A 19,787-nucleotide genomic window follows, 5' to 3' on the forward strand; every position below is an offset into this window, starting at 1 on the left:
AATTATTGTGGTGTGGGCGACCTCATAATTAGACTTGATGATACAATAAAAGAATTATAAAAATTAAATACGCTTTATTTCATATTTCGTCAATATTTCTTGGTCACATCGAGACAAAGGGGACACTCGCCCGGAGTTTTTTTTTACATTTACAATATAAAATATATGCAAGTGACGACGGTTCACAAATAAATTAACGCGATTTATACATAAAGCGGCGAGCGCCCCTCCTTCGTTCACACATTACATCATCGAAATCATTCATAACAATGTTTTGAAAGTTAATTCATCGGGGTCTGTGTCATTCTGGAAACGTCAACAATTATAATTCGCATAAACTCAACGAGCACGCTTAAATAATGACCAGTAAAATTTAACCTCTAATAACATCCTATTAAACTCTTAATATTATACAAAATCGTCGTCAATATCACAAAAAGCGATAAAATAATCGCAAATTCTCGACAAAATATATAATCCACGCCACGGTCGGTCGAACCGTTTCACATCGGAGATTATTTTTACCTCGGCTTCGTCCTAATAATAATATAACGCGATGTACAAAGCGAAAATTAATTTACAATTGATCACTTGCGATCCGTCCGAACGGACCGACGACTCCCTTCGGGGCCGAAGGTCGCCGAGCAATAACTTTACAAAACTAAACAACAAAAAATATTTTGTACAAAAAGAAAACAAATAGTCAGAGTCGTCTCGGTGAAAACTGAATCACGCGGCGGGGCCACGGTGTCAAGATCAGTCGAGTGGCCTCGCGGCGCCCCACTCCCCCCGCTCCACCCCGCTCCGCCCCGCCTCCCGGCACTCGCCCTTGCCATCATCGATACGTAGGAAGTCACGTCGCGTGAGAATCGCGAACAGAGTCTGATCCTATGATGATAACGTGTCAATATTCAAACGAAAGAACGATCCCGGAGCTTTCCTTTCCGACATGCGACACTATCTCGAAACATTTGTACAAAATTGAAAAAGCCACACCCTATTTTGTAATGGATTATTATTATTATTGCTTTCGAATGAGGTACTTTCCATTAATCGATAGGACGAATTATTTATGAATGAATATTACAGTCGGCCCGACGGTTCGTCACTCGCCCGAAACGACAGGGAGAGGTCACGTGACACGGAACAATAACGTCGACTGGTGGCGATCCGAGACGAGGGCTCTAACGGCGGGAGGCGGCACGTCGAAGTCGGCGGATGGAAAGGTTCTCGCGCTCGTCTAGAGGTGAACGGTGACGAGAGACTGGCGGCCGGGTCACCTGAGGGCGCGGCATCGGCGACACACGCGCACCGACCCCACGTCGCCCCACGAGCTCATCTCGGAACAGGACCCGCAGAAGATGCCTCCGCAACGCCTGAAATACAAATACATACATAGAATACGAGAGAGAGTGAGACGAGTCGGTCTCCGTAGACACGAATCGGCCCCGGGTCGCACCTGCAGTGGTGGCGCCGCCTCGCGAGCCAGAACTGGTTGCGGCAGTGCTGGCAACGAGGTGCCGCACTGTCCGGCAGCCAGAGCACGCCGCCAGCCTCCTCCCCCACCTCGACCTCCGAGGCGCTGCCGCTGCTGCTGCCGCTGCCCCCGCTGCTGCTGCCGATCACCGTCTGCGCGGGCGTTCACGTTAGCGAGACGAAAGGCATAAAACGGGGCGGGACACGGGGACGGTCTATAGAGGGCTGACCTTGGGCGGTTCCGGCGTAGACGGCCGGCGCCGGGCGGGCGGCGGCGCGTGGGAGGCCGGCGACGCTCTCCTCAAAGCCTCGTGAGCCGATCGTAACTGGACGTTCAGCTCCTCTACCACTTTCTGAAATTTACAAGTTTTTAAAAGTAAAAAAATAAGAAGGACTGATAGCGTGTACAAAAGATATACACGCTATCATTCCTTCTACGCTATCTCCTTTTATACAAATAATTTAATAATTAAAGTAACAAGAAAACGACGAAGCAAATTTCAATCAAATGTCATTGATACCGGCTCAAAATAATTTTATGCACACATTAGAAAACAATTCAGCTCTAAAACAGGAATCCCATCAGTTTTCAAAAATGAGGTAGATGAACTTGTTGTTGAGCTATCAATGATAACGATGAGTCTAATTACTCCCCAGAACCTGATGGACCAATACCAAACATTAAACTATCCAAGACTGAAGCTTTCTCGATTTCGACTGAAATGGTTTTAAAATCCCTAGATACATTTGACGACACAACATCAGGACCAGACGGCATTCCATCCATACTAATAAAAATGTGGCAAATCACTGGCAGATAACATAGCCAAAAGTATGAGTGCATCCCTGAACCCAGGCCTTTTACTGTCCGAGTGGAAATCTGCTGTTGTTGTGTCAATATTTAAGAAAGGTAAGAAATTATCAGCCTCCAACTATCGACCTATAAGTCTCACGTGTATAGAAATTGAGGAATTTCCTTTTCGATGAAAATATCATATACCCTGCGAATGACGGAAGGACGATCTGTCGCAACTAACCTTCTCATGTGCCTAAATCAATGGGTAAGAAGTTTCGATCCTAAAGATATAATCTACCTAGATTTTGAAAAAGCTTTTGACCGTGACCCAGTTCGCCGTCTTCTATCCAAATTAGAGCACTTAGAGATCCGATCCTTGGGCCCCCGCCCGAGGCGAGATGTCCAGAGAAGATGTAGACGGACTTTGGACAACTACATGGAAAGGACAAGGGGCAAGGACGAGAAGAGGATGTAGTAGCGTTTGAAAAACCTGGACGAAGCCTGCAGGATAGGAGTTCACCATACTGACCTTCTGGTAGAGGATTATCTGATGTAGTCGAGCCTGCAGAGGGTCGTCAGCCGGAGGCAAACCGTCGAGCGAGTCTCTCTCCCCCCGCGCCTCTCTCTCCGTCCCCTCCCCGCACACGCAGCTCCCCGCAACCCCCGCTCCGGCGGCCGCCCCCGTGCCGCACACGCCGCACCAGCACATGCCGTTCGGCACCGATTCTGGGAACGGGAAGCGGAAAAATGAGCCATCGAAACTCTCGTTCCCTCGGAGTGATCTCGGGCTGGCGCTCGCGTCGTACCCGATCCGCAGCGGCAGAAGGTCCGCCCGGGCGAAGCGGGACACAGCGTGAGCTGGCTGGACACGAGGCCGGCGCGCGGCCCGCCCTCCCCTCGCGCTCGCCCCTCGCCCTCGCTCTCGGAGCTCGACGACACCACGCCTGCCGCACGGTCACAAATCAGTCTTCGCACGACGACGTATAGTAAATCGTAATATTGTTTAAAAAGAGTTACCATTACCATTCAACTCCACTTCCAGAAAGTTGGCCGCGACGTTCACGATTCCGTTGCCGGCGCTTTCCCGGTTGTGATTAGTGTTGCCGTTCACGACGTTGTGGTTCGCCGCGTCGTCCTCCGTGGAGTCTGACAATTTTCTGTCGTCCGGGGGAGTGTCTCTCTCGGAGGAACTCCTGTTGTCGATCGCTCTCTCCAATCGGGCCGCGACGGGTTCCAACCTGGTCTGCGGCGAGTTTTCCGGAATGTCGAAACCGTTCGAAGACTGGTTGCTGGATTCGGATATGGACCGCCACGTGATGCTGATGTTCCGCGTCCGGGCTTCTCTAGAGGTCTGAAACTCAAATTGAAAAGTTAGGACGTTGACGTCCGACATCTAAAAGAGAAAAAGAACTCCAAACTCACATCCGCTATTTCGATGACGTCCGCGTAGAGGTCGAAGACACTCCTGTCTGCCGTGTCCGGCGACCCTCCGTCGGTGACGTCGACCGCGACGTCGGGCACGACGCCGTTGAGGATGAGGCCCGAAACGGCCTTGTCGGCGACCAGAGACAGTTCTCGCTCCAACGAAGAGGAGTTGCTGGCGATGTCTCTCGGCGGGCGGAAGTGATTCCCGTGTAACTCCACCTGTCGATATCGACACGGATCCTTCAGAGGTGTCGGGCGTCGCCCTCTTTTAAAATTGGCTAAACCAAAGTATATACCTCCTCTTCCTGCTGCAAATCCAGCGTCAGGTGGGTCACGGCGGTCGCCGAGGGAGGCAGAGAGTCCACGCAGCTATCCGACAACACTTTTTCACATTCTATACCGACCCTATCCTCCTCCGCTTTCCCGTTCAGCATCAATAGCTTTCTGAAAATTAAATTTAATTAAGTTTCGGAACACTACGCACACGAGCATGGGAGAAGTGGGTCGCGAGACTCACGCGTCGGGTGCGAGGCTGGGATCGCTGTTGCGGCGCTGCGCAGTTCTCTTCTCGCCTTCGTTCAGCAAGTTGTCGCACGAACGCGTCTTTGTCATGACCCCTGAATATACAAAAAACGTTCAGTAACTTTTCTAAATCGGAAGGACAGAGAGAAGGCTAAGCGACCGCTACCGTTGTGCGGGGCGGGCGCGGGCCTGGGCGGCGTGGGCGAGGCGGGCGGAGGCTCGTGGGCGCCTCCTCCCCCCCACAGCCCCCACCAGATCTGCATCCCGCTCACGCTGCACTCGGGCCACAGCTCCTCCTGGTCGTGGAAGTAGAGATGGTTCCGGTAGGCGGGGGCCTCCAGCAGATGCCACACGTGCGGGCCGGGGTCTCCGGCCGAGGCGCGCTCCCGCCGGTTGTTGCACAGGAACGTGCCGAACATACACGAGTGCACGTGAGTGGCCAGCTTTATCTGCGAATCGTCCATTCTGTCGTCAGGAATCGCGTCGCTCCCTTCACCGATCCAAATGTTGTGAGGGGATGAAGGGAAACACTCACGAGATAGGCCTCGTTGAACTGGAAGGCGACGGGAAACTGCAACATGAGTTGGTGTACGAGATGCAGCCATTGGACGAAGACGGGAGATCTTTCGTTGGGGTCCTCTCCGCCCACTTGGTGTCCGCATCGCTCGGCGAACTTGTGGCCGTAGTCCAGCCACTCCCGTTCTATGAGGGTGCGGAAACCCTGCGAAGGTCACGACGTGAGAACGAGCCCGGTGCGATCCGGTCGGGTGGAAGTAGAACGCGGACAGTACCTCCAGGGTGCGGTAATAGGGGTCCAGGAGCAGCTGGGCCAGAGCCACGAGCTGCGGCGTGCGGTCCCATCCGTCCGAGCAGTGCACGAGCACGGGCTGTCCGTCGGCCGCGGCTCGGGCCACCGTGCACGCCGCTCGCAAGAGCCCCGACAGGTACTGCAGCCAGAGGGTGCGCTCCAGAGCGCTGTGCCAGCTGGAATATCATACTCGTATTCGTTCTCGATTCGAACAAAACGGTCACAGGGTGCGTCGAGAAATGAAGAGAAAACTCACTTGGGCTGATCGTTATCCGCGATGAGGTCCCTCATCTGCTGGAAACTCTTGCGCACGTGGTGTATGTTGGGGAGGCTCATGAACTGAATGTCGGCGAGAGGGTAGTACTGGGCGCACTCGCAACCTCCGCCCCGAGCCCGGTTCGTCACCGCGGACGTGAACGACCGAGCGTCCACTATGAGCAGTCTTCGGGCCTGGAACGAAGACCACACGGAACATTGGCAACGGTAGCTAATTGCGCATCGGCCGTACCCTAAGTACGTGGAACACCCCCGAATACCTTTTTGGGAGTTGTGCGATCCGCATCGCAGGCGGCCACGAAGGCTGCCAGGAGGCCTTCGTCGTCTCCGGAGCGCCATCCGAACCAGCCCACCTCGGGCTGCGACGAGCGAGCGATCACGGCTCCCGTCTTCCTGTGACGCCACACCACGGCCGGAATGCGTCGCATCGTGCGGAACCTGCGGAGGTGCGACCGCAGGGTCAGGGCGAAGTCCATACGGCTTTGCAGTTTGCACATTAAAGCGAGGAAGCGAAGGTTCACCTGGCCACGGCCTCGAGCTGCTCGTCTCCGATGGAAGCGGGCACGATGAGCAGCGGAGGGTAGGAGGGGCAGAGTTTGTACTCCGCGTTGACGGCGGACACGCGCCACGGACCCTTCGTCGTGAAACCTAGTCGCTCCAACTGCGAACGTAAAAGATTCATTGTGAATTGTGAGGGCTGGCGGATTCTTCTTTTAGACAATGGGGACAGACAAGCGGATAAAGGCGTTTACCTCGCAGCCGAACCAATGTGATTGATTATGCGCTTGGGAGGCGTCGACTAACGCTCTGTGCACGGAGGAAGGCGGCTGTTCTTTCGCCCAGGCCGCGTAGGACGCCGCGAAGATTTCCTGCAGAGAAGTGATGGGGGCCAGAGATGTGCTCAGGCGCCTCCACCATTCCAGACATTGTTCACTCGCGTTGAACGTACATCTAAAAAATATTTTATTATTAAATGACATTAATTTAATTACAATATTCTCTTCTATTTAGGAATATGAGGAATGTAATGCTGTGTGCTAAGTTGCAGTTGAGCCATAGGTAAACATCGGCCGGCAGAGGACATATTATTATATTTGAACAACACACTTTCATAAATATTTGTGTCCCCTATTACTAATGAGACGGCCGTTTCCTCAGCCCGGCTCGAGTAATGGACCAGGAATCTATAGTATATATTCTTTTATTTTTTATTATATATATTTATTAATTTAATTTTAAATTAATTCGGAGATGTCGGGTTTCTAGGTCACATTTGTCGGCAAAGGTGGCGAAACATGAAATAACTATTTGTTATCAATTTATTGAGGATATTCTACAATACTTTCTTTATTTATTGTGATCCTATCAGTCAATAGCCCCGTTCGAGCGAATGTTATCACTATCCGCTGGAAGCGTGCATTGAGAACAATTGTTGTAATTGTTTCGGCACGTGGTTTATATGATAGCAAGTGGCGTAAACTTATTCCCAATACTCACTTGAGCTGTCTTCCATGTTTGCACAAAATGATGAGCGTAATCAGATCTCGGATCTCAACCACATCGATGAGCCTCAGAGGCACCGAGAGGCCGGAGCCGCCGCGACGACGCGTGTGTATGTGAAGGCGGTAGTTGGACATGGCGATCGTACCGTCTGACGTACGTCCCACCCACTGAAATTACGCGATTTATTATCGCCTGGTACTTCTTAAAGAAATGTTAACTTTTACAAACTCAATAAAAACTTCTGGTTACAATTTGAACATATTAATTACTTAAATAAAATTATTACGTAAATGCCTTTGCGCAAAAAGAGATTAACTATTCAAAACCTTTACCGCGTCTGTTCGAATGCACATTCAGCATTGTCTGTAATATTGTGCATTTAATAAGTCTTATCTGTGTTATGATTACATCGTAAGTTATTTATTTTTAAAAAATGCCAAAGTACCTAATAGGTTTTGATTTACCTGCACAAACTCGCCACATATCGGTGCAAGCGCAGGCTCTAGACCTGGCTCGTCGTAATGCGTGCGCGTGCGCGGATACAAGTCAGCGGCGCGTACACGATGCGGCGGCGGCTCGGGCGGCGCACCTCGCCGCTCACGCTCCCGCTCACTCATATCGCTCGTCGCAGTTAGCGTCGATACCTGTAATCAAATTCAAAACATTTTAACGTCATAAATATTAAGTATTATCATTGTTTATTTATTTCGTAATCCTACAGCTAAACATAAATTCAATGATGGAGCACATAAATACATATATTCAAATATTTATGAAAGGGAATTATTAAATACGTAATATCTAATTATGCTTTGCTGTTTGAATGTGTGAAAGTGAGGGTGTAAATAACGGGCAAATAACTAAACTAGAGCAGCGTTATTAAGCTTCTTACGTAGAGTTTTATACCTTTTCTTATGGTTTTATACATATGATAATAATTAAAAAAAGGACCTTAGTAAAGAAGACACGCAAAGATTTGCGTTTCATTGTAAACACAACACAATCGTCAAACATTAATGGCCGCGGGAGGGCATTCAACTAATTTTGGAACATAACAAATATTGAACACAAAGAGTCTTGCGCGACTTCAAGTTATACTTCAACTGATATTGCACACCGAAATAGTTCAAGATATCGCGACAGAGAGAAAACATTACCTTTCTCTGTTTGTACAAAGTCCGTTCTTTGGACGGCAATCGATAAATACACTGCACTTGACATAATTAAAAGAAAAATAAACTAGCATTGCGTGGCAATGTTTTTAAACAACTTTAAACTGCATTCCATGTGCCGTTTGTCAATCTTGGATGTTGGAACTTGCAAAATGATACTTAAAATCAAACTGAAATTTCTTCCTTCGTCATGAAAGCTAACATCTGCGTAGGAGTGAATGTAAGATATAAACATTGTTAATGGTTGGTTTATGACCCGGCTTACGTTTCGCGATTACCATATAAGTAGCCTGTGAAAATGATTCATTTGGAAACAAAGAATAAACTCCCAACAAGAATTTTCTCACGATGTAATGTGGAAGTTAAAACATTCCATTTATTACATATATTATAAAATATAAAAGAATTCAATATTTGTACATAAATCAAATATTGTAAGTTTTAACCGTACCTTAGTTATTATATTATTATAAGTATAACTTTTAACGTCGCCGATCTTTCCTGCTAAAATCGGATCTAACATCTTTGAATAAAATCTAGTTCATTTAAGGTTCATCCCTACAACAAAGAGAAGCATGCGTTCATTCATAGACTTCCCACAAACAAAAGTAAAACCACCGACAAATGTGACTCACTGCTCCCACGGACTGTTACTGAAATCTGCTTGCTCATTGCCGGTGGCGAGACTAAGAAAGGAGTCAGTTGGACATAAAACGAACATTAATGTATAGCAGTCGTTAACATAACGTCACGTTACTTATAAAAATATTGTAACTTCTCGAAATAGTTATTTACTCGTTGGAAATGTATTTTGCAAGGAGTTGTAATCTGGAGGGCGTTGTATTTTTTATAGAACAGGCGGCAATCAAGACAGGAGGCTCATCTGATGTTAAATCATGGACACGCAGTGCCTTATCAAGATATAAACATGTCTTATGTACGTAAATAATAGTTTTAAATTATAGTTGAATCTATAGGATGATATACACCATGTGTAGCGTCTGCTAAAGTATTGAGACATTATACAAACGAACAAAACAAAAGGGAAACATCTACGATCTATTTATAACCATCAAAGACTGACTTTCTACCCTAACCAACGTAACATTCCGACGCAGTGACGCAACGAGGCGCCGGCGCATACTACATAACTACCACATTAACTATCGTACAATTTTATAATCATTATTCTCTGAATCATTCATATTTGTTTATAATCAAAACACTTGAAGCTTGATCACAGCAGTTACGAAAACTTGTTTCGAGTTTACGTCACGCACACAAAAACTTTTGTGCGTTGACTTGTACAAGTTGCACACAAAAAACAACAGGTTTAATTTTGAATATATTTTAGATTTAATTACTTTTGGTTTTAAAAACTGACTTAGTCTTCAAATAATGCTTTTAGCCAAAAATAATCGCCACAAGACGTGCTTTATCAGAAAGCCATTCGTCGCCCATCCATTACGACAAAGCCTTACAAAAGCCAGTGGGCGGCGCCGCCCACCGGCACAGGCGCATTCACCCTACAAGTACGAGCCAAAAAAGGCTTCCAGTTAAAGGCTAAACGTGACTCAAACGGGAGTAGGACATAAGACATTTAATATGAACAGCATAGTTTACATTCAGTTCATTTTTCCTTTCCGGAAGTTATTTTATAGAATTCATACTTTGCTAAACTGAAATAGTCTATGCCGAGATTGGCTGTGATTTACGAGTGCTATCTACCTGTTATCTACTTCCCGGTGCACAATTTACCTTGAAAGCGTTTCATGTTTATTAATTATCTCCTTTAAAGAATCGATAGGAGTATTAATCACTTAAATCAATATTATTAACATTGCGTAATAAGGGGTATATAATAAACGTATGAACCAATGTTCACACCTTCATTACATTTAGAATTATCGTCAGTCAGGTCCGAAAATAAACCGACTCAATAATTTCGACACAAGTACTAATATACTTGTTAAACTATTTATTTGGTCGGTTGCGTTAAAGTTAAACTTCCAGTGTGAGATCATTAACCTTTTAACTATTTTGTGTCCATAAAAAGCGGTTTCGAGCGTTCTAGAATATGTTAACATTTAGTCGACAATTAATTTATGACAGACAAAACATACTGTAAGTTATGTGTCGAAAGCATTTTATCTACGAGGCATGTTGAACATGTTCTAATATATTATAAAATATTAGACCCGCTCTGTTGTCAAGTATTTTGTATATTAAAGTATATATTCAGTTTTGCATCGGATCTCTCAGAAGTTTGTGTTCAGATTTCGATGTATCAAGTGTACGGATGTATAAATTGTCATTTTAACTGTATCCGCTGAGGGAACTCAGTCTTCAACTTGACTAGTAGTTCAATGATCATATTGTGTTATCGCCGAAGAAGCTCTTCGAATCAATAAAGCTTTTGTATTTAAACAAAATCTGAAAATGTGACTTACAGATATTTAAAACAAACGAACTAAACAAATAAGAAATAGGTATCCAATTGATAAAATAATAAATAAATTTTTGTTTCAGCAAGATTAAATGTTAATAAAAATGTAATAATGTATTATTAGTATACATATATGATTATTTCATATTAATATTTTTGAGGAAAACAGTAATTTGCTGGCAAACACGAGTTGGCAAATTGGTTTAGTCGATGGCTAATGATCTCATCCAGTCGTCTAGACAAGCCAGATGTTATAAACACGTCAATCAGAATACGCCCATTATGTTAGATTTCAGATCCCGCAGCCTTATAATGTAAAACTATATAATATTGTATCTTATAAATTATTAAAACATATTTGTAATAATAAATAAAGAATATTGGAAAGGATGAACCACAATAATGTTATTATTTTATCGAACGCATGTACCACATTACCGATTCATGTCTTGAAATCGAATAGCGTTTCGCGTTACAAGACAAGCGTAGTACCAACGTAGTACATATTGTGAGGCAACGTCACAGTAGTGGGGGCCGCGATGTATTCGCAAGGACGCAACGTGTCGGCTGTCGGTTGGGCAAGCACGGAAGCGGGCTAGGCGAGCCCTCAATGGCGTAACGCGCTTTGAGAACTTTTGTATAGACCTTAAAAGTGTGCCAAAGGGTTTTCCGTCCCGGATGTTTGGGTTTGGTGCAAACTATTCAACTGTCAATTGTTATTCACACAATAGTGCTCAACTTTCAACATCGTTTTGTTGACACAATTCCAGGCTGCACCAAGTTGAATTGCGAGTTTTTTATTCGTGTGTTGCGTTTGCGTGTTTCGATTACAGAACAGTCTGAACTCTGGGTATTTATTTCTCAACTAAAGTTTAGTATTACAAAAATCTTGGCGGTTAAAAAGAGCGGCGGACAGTTTATTGCTAGTTCTTCTGTTCCGTACGCCCTTGAGAACTGGCAATAAATGTTAAATTAGAAGCATTTCATACATATTTATATTTTGACATTCATAAGCGTACATAGTCACTTATATGAATAAATGATTTTGAATTTAAGTATATCTTATATGTATATATGAAATTGCCGAGTCAATTTCGGTTATATTTTAGGTTCATAGAATTGTTTTGATGAAAGTGAATTGAGGTCGCCAACAATGTCATAACATCCGCGTTTCGAGGCTTTTATGCAAAGTGGACAACCTGTGCCACAGGGATATAACTACTGTGTGCCACGTTTTATTGGTATATGAATTTGAGTAACGTTTAAGATGAACATGTTTATAGAGACGTCTGTCAAGATCTAGTGAAAATACGTTCAACAAATAAAGCGCATTACGTGAGAAAGCATTTTGGCGCCATTTTTAACCCGAAGAATTCAAAGACAATTATTATATGTACTCATCGTGAACAATAGTATACGGGTATTAATGAGCTAATATTCTCAATGGCAGAGCGTCGTACAATTAATTCTGAATTCTATCAATTCGCAATAGAGCTGTAACTCAAATACCAGAAGCGATGTCGTGTCGAGCATCTGGCACAACGCTTTTATACTCCACGGAGTTGAGTCACGGGATTTCTACAAACAGAATTGATTGAAGGTCACTTAAGCATAAATATTCATCGTAAATCAAAACGTTTGGGTTTTTTTACCGTGGGAAACCTTAACAAGCAAATCTTTGACATACACCCGGTTCTACTTTATTTTACAGAATTGGAATAAATATTTATTGAATCAGCTGAGCCGATAATATGAGCGACCTCGTTACATAATTACCGTTTTTATTCTTTTGACGCAAAGCCATTTAGCATAATGAACGTAAAGGTTCTTCAGAAATGACAGTTCTGCTTAAAGCACATTGTCAACTTACAATGAGATGATTAGGAGCAATTTACGAACCATTTGACAAAGAGCGATCCAAGCCTGACCATAACAATGACGGGAGTCATTCAATGAAATGTAAACATGCTCAAGTGATGACTCAGTTCACTGCTGCTGCATTTATAACCTAAAATAAAGACTGAACCCACAAATACGACCATCCGTTCCGATGACTGTTAATTACATATATGTATTATAAATACAGTTATCCCCCCTCTCTCTCCCATATAACAAAAAATGATTTGTCAACTCCATAATTAGTTTTGCGTAGCTGTGCACCTCTTTCAATTGTGATGTTAAAAACTAAATAACTTTTTTAAATACGTTACTGGTTTTGAGGTTACTACTGTATTTGTTTCAGTAATGTATCGTTAAGCATTTTAAACACAACTATAGCGGTAATCATGTAAAAGTAGTAAATTAATATTGATGTCTTCGAGGGATTCAATAACACCAAAGCAATACATCTTCATTTAACCTTAGTCTGTTCTTTGTTCAGTAATCAAACCCGTTTCCAGGTCAATTAGCTTTAATGAATTTATAAGATTTCCTCTGTACCTCATTAAATAATCTGGTGAGAAGGTCACTTAATATAATTTGATTCACTCTCAATTCCTGTTATTCGTAATCAGGTAAATCAGCACTCGGAGAGGTAGAGTGTCTGGAGTAAGTCAGCTCTCTGAGTAGCAGAGTGGCTAGGGTGAGTACAGTTATACATACACCTGTCGCTCTTGGTGTAGGGAATGCGTAAATGAATTTCCACCCTGGTTAAATAATCTCTACATATATCATAATTATTTATTAACGTATTAAGACCAACAACAAGAATCTTATCTGTTAGAAATTACACAAGGCTCGTGGACGTAGTAGATAAAATAAAAAGTAGCAAATAATACTAAACATTTTTGTCGAATCACGAAACTCTGTAATGGAGGTCGTTTGTAATTTGTAACTAATTACGTAAAGTTACAATTACAGGAGAGACTTATTTATAAAATAAATCAGTGGCGCTGCAACTATTTTATGTAGCTGTTTCATGATGATCAATCTCATATAAAGTTGGTGATCAGTCTCCTGGCCTGACATACACGGTCGATATTTAAGTACTTTATTTATTTATTTTTTTATTCAGTTTAGCCTTAAGGCTACCTTACGATGTTTTCCCTCACCTTTTAAGCGATAGTCAAATGCGCACATAGAAAAAAGTATATTGATGCACAGCCGGGGTCGAACCTACGATCCTCAGAATAACTCAAGGATGTGAGTCGCACGCTGAAGCCACTAGGCCAACACTGCTCAGAGACTTATTTTAGCCAATCTAAATATCCATTACAAATTCACTACATTCAACTGATAAGCGAAAAAAAAACAAAACTATATATTTCATCACTGACCTGTATTCTTATCTCTAAAAGTATTTCAATAGTATCTGTTTACTGGTTATGTCATTGGCGTGGTATGCATGCAGAATTCCATACGTTTTTTCAGTTCATTTTAATAGAGAATATGAGGTCTAAAATGATACTAACTAACGAAAATATGGATTATTTAGTCAAAACAACTACAGTGTTGGTTTATTCAACGTAAAATTGAAAGGTTCAAAGATGGACAAGGACGCGCCATCACGACTCATGAGTGGGTCACGCTGTGCACTATGCAAGGTGACGATGAGAAAAACCTTCCTTCTTAAATGAAGGTCGAAAGATTTTGCATACGAAAAACATAGAGGAACAGTTTTTACATAAGATTCACGTGTGTTAAGAACCAGACAGTTTTGATTCTGGTTAAATAAACATAATAAATTATAGGCATTTGCTGTAATATCTGCCTCAACAAAGATCTCTTCATTATAATTACCTCCTTATAGTCCGGGGAAGGCGGCCTCGGGTACTTGGATGCCATTCGGGCCCCGGCTGCACAACCTTGGGCCGCGGGTGGCTCATCCTCAGGGTAATATAAATGCACGAAATCTTCCGTGTCTAGGAACGTATTGATCAGCATGCTCCGAATATATCAGTCACACGGTACACTAAACACTAAGCACTAAGGGAAGCACGCAATCACATAACGATCCATCTTAAGAATATATAAAACCTATCTCATAAACAATTCTTATTAGGCTTGTATATAATTACATATCAGTCACATACTCTGTCACATCACCTGTTTGGGTAGAAATTATTTAACTTTTGACACTTTATCAATATCCACCCAGGTATCGATAAAGATTGATAGGAATTGCGAATAATACATTCTAAATTTTTAATGGTCGACGTTGTTATTGGAAAAATCGTATTAGACATGAGTTTTCTGTTGCCGAGATATTTCTATAGAACATTATATTTGCCGCTTATGTAAAGTATCTAATGATCTGGTCAGGTGGCTGACGCGTGAACGATCGCCCTTCCGACATGCAATAACTTCATTGCTTTTCCGTATTTATTGTAAACAATTATACATTACAGGCTGTCTGTAATGTCCGGTCAACGGCCATACGTAATAGTTATTTCAATTATTATGACAGTTGGCTCAGTTTAATAAATTTATGATTTTTTATTATTCTTATGATCACTAGCAATCAATGTTTTTTTTATTTGACGCCGATTATTGCGTAAACTGTCTCGATTTATGTAAGTCTTTGAAAATTTATTACTTTTAATAGGCACTGTTAATAAACCAAGATAAACAATAACTGGAGTATAAAGAACCAGTCCACATTCACCACATGTACAGGTAATTAGATATTCGTGTGCGGTAGCGTAATGCATTGAAAAAATAGCATTTGTAATCAATTGGAAAAAAAAACAGGTGGGCGAAAATAAAACGACTAGTCACCCCAGTATTGAAATCACCCCTTCAAATTACAAACATGTGTTAGCTATGCAGTTTGACAGTTGAAATACCCTATAGCACAAGCTCAGGTATATACCTGTGCTATAAATTGCAGAGGAGGAGGATATAAAACGTAGATATTGCACATGAATCTCGCCACTCGGCGGATGCCCGCTCCAATTTGATGCGTTCAAGAATGCGGCCAACGGCGCTTGTGTTTCGCGGCTAAATTTCATATTAATCGAGGTGTGTTCCTCATTGTCTCTACAGCTAAGGCTGTATAGGATATTTATGTATTATATATAATTAGTACAATTGACATACTCACGCCACTTAGAATACTTTGACAATCGCGATCCCCATGAATGAAGCACGTCCGCTTCATTAAGATTAATAAAAACAATAAATTCAATAGTTAAATACGATACGACTACTCTAATAACTGGACCACAACTTATTCAGTTGCCTTCCATTCAGTGTGCTCATGTTTCAAATCTAACCAACATTCTTCTATTTAACAATGAAGTCACGGGAAATTAGTACCTAATACCTTTGAAATAGTGCAATTTTTCGCTGATATGTTCCGAGATATTCCGTCACTCGGGCTGCGGTTTGTATTACTGAAATATGAGAGCTCCATTTTAGCTTCACATCGCGTTTCAAACAGACAGAAACCTAATACGATCACTTAAAATGGGTGTATTTGTATTTTGTTACAAGTTTTTATATGATTCGAAAAATTGTGGTATTGTGTTAATATCCTAAGAAATTCATAATAAAGAAACTCATTAAAATGTGAAGAAAAAAAAACATTTAAAGTCAAGATCGTGTTAATATTTACTAAGAATCTCACAGTAAATATACTCTAGAAGGCCCAGTGACGTCAAGACATAAAAATCATAATCTTCCTAAACCTTGGATCTTATAAAAGATGGCGGATGCAAGTTGCATTGACTACTGCCACGGTACAAATATAAGAAATAAATTGTGTCTGTCATCACAATTTATTTCTTATATTTGTACAAGAATGGTAATTCTTTCGATTTTCCAATTTAAAGGTATTCTCGAATTCTAACGATAAATAATCTTTCGAGAAAAACCAGGTTACGCACATTAATAAATAATTAGGTAACGAAGCGAAGCACGACTGAGTGGGTAGGTTTAGTAGAACGAGGTCATTATTTCAGAATATTTCAGTGTTCACGAGAAAAAAATATTAAAATCATTGGATCCTCCGTCCACAATATATTTGCAAATAAACAACTAAATATGGTAATTTTGCTTATGAATATTAATCAATTCTGCCAATTTTAGTTGACATTAAAATAAGCATGGGAAAACTACTAAACAACGTTAGTCTAACCGCATAATATAGCAAAATACATAGATAAAAAGTCGACTTTAAAGACAACATTACTAATATCATGAAAGTGAACAAGACGAAGAAGAGGGCGCTCTAAAAGAAGCGATAGTAGGAAGCGAATAGTTAAAGAAAGCCATGAATAGAGATATTTGGAAAAACTTTGCTGGAGTACTTTGCCTGTGAAAGTGTTCAGATCAATGGTGTTGAAGAAAGTTAGGATATTAGAGCGAAGGAAAAAAAAGAAATATGTACAGATTACATTAAAGTAAAGATTGAAAAATAATTGGCCTTTATCATTATTATTATTCAAACGGTAACTTTGCCAAATGTGTTTTCATCTTGAAAATCACACAAAATGCATTTTACTACACATTCCAGACGCAAGCACTCTGTAGAATTGACCAATGGGAAGCCAACACGATGTGTTGCGCACAAAACAAGTATGAGCGATGCATCGTACAAGCGTCGTGTTCTGACCATGACCTTCACCGGAGCACAATGAAGCAAATATATTAACCCCTTAAGCTACTACAAAGACAATATAAACAAGGATTCTGTCAAATAAAAATGACGATTAAACGCAAAAAAGTGATAAGTGGTAATAAGACTGAACACAAGGTTGGACCACAAACAAAAACATACTCGAGATTGCTTTAAGAAATCCTAAATCACTACGGAAGTCTGAGATGAAATTAATATGTATAAAGAGAAATAGAGTTAAGATCGACCCATATATTATGTCCATATTGATGATACTTCCGTGTAACAATCAATCATTGCGAATGAAGCGCGCAACTTGAGAAAATAAGGCAACCATTTGCCTTTTACAAGTGAATTTATTTATAAGAAAACAACAATTATGGGTCAAGGCTCTTCCGAAATCACTTTGTATTAGATCAAATTCTCATTGCGAATGTCGTTGAAACGATTGATACGGACACACATTCTCTGATAACAAGGTCATCGAGATATGTTGGAGGCCGCATTGGTTAAACTGCACGCATGTTATTTTTAGACTGAAAAACAAGTGACTGCAACGTTAAAATACTATACATATATTAGAATAACATACACATCAGATAAAAGTAAATAATCATATTTATAATATTATTTCCTGAATAAATAATTTATTCACTCTGACATTTCAATGGTCTAACATAGTAATCACTACGGTTTTAATTGCCAAAGTGGGAATATATACGTGTACGAGAACCGGATTCTTTATATATAAGAAATAGCATGCTGCAGGCCATGTACAATTTTTATGTAATTTACGACAGGGGCTTGGCGGAGAGTGTCGCGTATCTTATCGTAATTTGATAATGACCAAAATGATTATCCAAATAATATTATAGGCGGTTAAAGTATTTAGCACAGATATTTACACCTGTACAGTCTTACTCGTTATGAATACGTATAATAAAAATTAAAATCTAACATCCCACGTGACTGCGTAACACCGGTAACGATTTTCTTGAAACTCAGCTGTAACTATTAGACTTGCGCAGTCAACATAAACTCCACGTGGCTAAGGAAAAAATTAATTTCTTATTTAATATAGTCATACCCCGAAAACCCTGTGATGCAAACGTCTGAAAACCTTCAAATAACATCCTGATCTAGGAGCATGGGAGATCTCTCTAAAAGAATTAAAATTTTTAAACTATACGAGATTAATTATGTAAAGTAAGTGTTTCGAACTCGATTTTGCGACAATTTCATTTCTTATAATAAAGTTTGTCAATTTATAACATAATTTCCGATTATATTGGAACTTTTCAATAGATCTGTCAGAGGCATGCGCACTGGTGCTTAATTGCCACGTGGCGTTTTCCAGTTGCATAACCTCTCCCTAATGCGACATATCGTCTCCAGATCGAACTGCATTTATAAATTGATCCTGATTCGTCGAATCCTCCTAGAGATTAATGGAAATTATTTAGATTAATTACCGCCTCTGTTAAAACATTTGCTGTAATGTACCAGTCTTATAGATTTTTCTCTTCGTAAAGCGAACTAACAAGAACCCATGTTAAGAACTGTGAAACTAACACTAACTCGCTGGACAGGATGAATTAGATTCATGCATCAAATTCAATCATTTGTGAGAAACGACGTGAGTTAAATAGGAATTGTCAAATTTCACCCACTGTGTCGTACCAGCCAGTACCAGGAAGTCAGAAATGAGAATGTAGCCACGCCTACTAGCCCTGCATTATAGCTAATGTCAGCCACGACTCACGTTGCACCGCGATACTTTCCTTTCCTTACACACCTGCCTTATTATATGCGACTTATCATATTTGAATGAAATTGAATTTTTTAAATTATTTGACAACACTCTGAATACAAAATTAAAAAATAACCTTGTTATTACTCATTGAGGCGGACAGAACTTATCCGACAATGAAACAATTAGCTAGGGAAACCAAAAGTTAAATGAAAACAATATAATTATCGAGGAATGTTATCAGCATTTTTTCAGTGTACAAGATTATGAGCAAGTATATCTCAGTATTTTATCAAAGCATAAATATACTGATTTATAGTTTTAGTATCAGCAGAATGAGGACAAATGCTTGGAGTAACGTAAATTGTAGTAATTAATTGAGTAAGCGCGCCATAAAGTAGACGCCACGAGTACGCCATGCCGAAAAACCAATGCTCCTTCGAAAGAAACAGAAAATCATGTCCAATACGATCGAACGATTTAAAAGTGAACATGATATAAGAATATCATCGCTTGATTTTCTCATTGAAATCGTTATTTGCACTAATATAGTAATATTTGATAGCCATGTGCCGAACACGTCGGCACGCCGCTTTTGCCATAGTAGTAGTATAGTACAAATTCCATTGCAGACCTTAAGGTTGTTTCACTTAGACGCAGATACATTACAATATAATCCATTTATATTTGTCGGAGACTTCACAAAACCACAGATATGTAAACTGAATATTGACGAGAGAGCGGATTTGGGGTATATCCATATTATAATATGAAAAGTGCGGAGTCGCATAGAGCATGCGACGATCACGCGCGGCAGCTGCGGAGCAACTGCAGGCGGAGGGCACGGCGGGGAGGGGCGGATAGCGCGGGGGGCCGCCGGCGTCTGAACGGCCCGAGTCTAGAGGTTGCCTCCTCGTAAATTGTGCAATGTCAGCAAGCGCGTGCGTACTTCTGCGGCCGCAAAAAACTTGCGTATCACTTCGAGTCTGCTATCAATTGTTCTAACTAATCGTTTTCCGTAACGTGGCGTTTTTGCGGCTAAAATTTAAGTCGTTAT

General features: G+C 41.4%; 1 protein-coding gene across 1 annotated transcript; it reads right to left on the reverse strand.

Moving 5' to 3' along the window:
- Nucleotides 1-59: 59 nt before the first annotated feature.
- On the reverse strand, nt 60-19,563 carry LOC110998292 (myotubularin-related protein 4). Its single transcript, XM_022266851.2, has 20 exons — nt 19,365-19,563; nt 14,163-14,468; nt 7,271-7,450; nt 6,801-6,973; nt 6,056-6,254; nt 5,825-5,964; nt 5,564-5,741; nt 5,284-5,477; nt 5,011-5,203; nt 4,755-4,940; nt 4,386-4,668; nt 4,215-4,314; nt 3,994-4,141; nt 3,695-3,916; nt 3,296-3,623; nt 3,079-3,216; nt 2,802-2,998; nt 1,707-1,829; nt 1,460-1,629; nt 60-1,376 (listed from the first exon to the last, which is right to left on the reverse strand). Exons 2-20 carry the CDS (start codon nt 14,304-14,306, stop codon nt 1,277-1,279), a joined length of 3,396 nt encoding a protein of 1,131 aa, XP_022122543.2. The 5' UTR covers nt 14,307-14,468; nt 19,365-19,563; the 3' UTR covers nt 60-1,276.
- Between the last annotated feature and the right edge of the window lie 224 nt (nt 19,564-19,787).

Source organism: Pieris rapae, chromosome 14 (assembly GCF_905147795.1).
Source record: "Pieris rapae chromosome 14, ilPieRapa1.1, whole genome shotgun sequence".
Taxonomy (NCBI): domain Eukaryota; kingdom Metazoa; phylum Arthropoda; class Insecta; order Lepidoptera; family Pieridae; genus Pieris; species Pieris rapae.

Excerpts from the sequence above, each read along its gene's own strand:
- LOC110998292 (XM_022266851.2), bottom strand. The coding sequence starts at position 14,306 with ATGCTGATCAATACGTTCCTAGACACGGAAGATTTCGTGCATTTATAT. Across the intron at positions 6,255-6,800 it reads AAACATGGAAGACAGCTCAA|ATGTACGTTCAACGCGAGTG; the intron begins GTGAGTATTGGG and ends AATATTTTTTAG. Across the intron at positions 3,917-3,993 it reads ATTTGCAGCAGGAAGAGGAG|GTGGAGTTACACGGGAATCA; the intron begins GTATATACTTTG and ends CGATATCGACAG.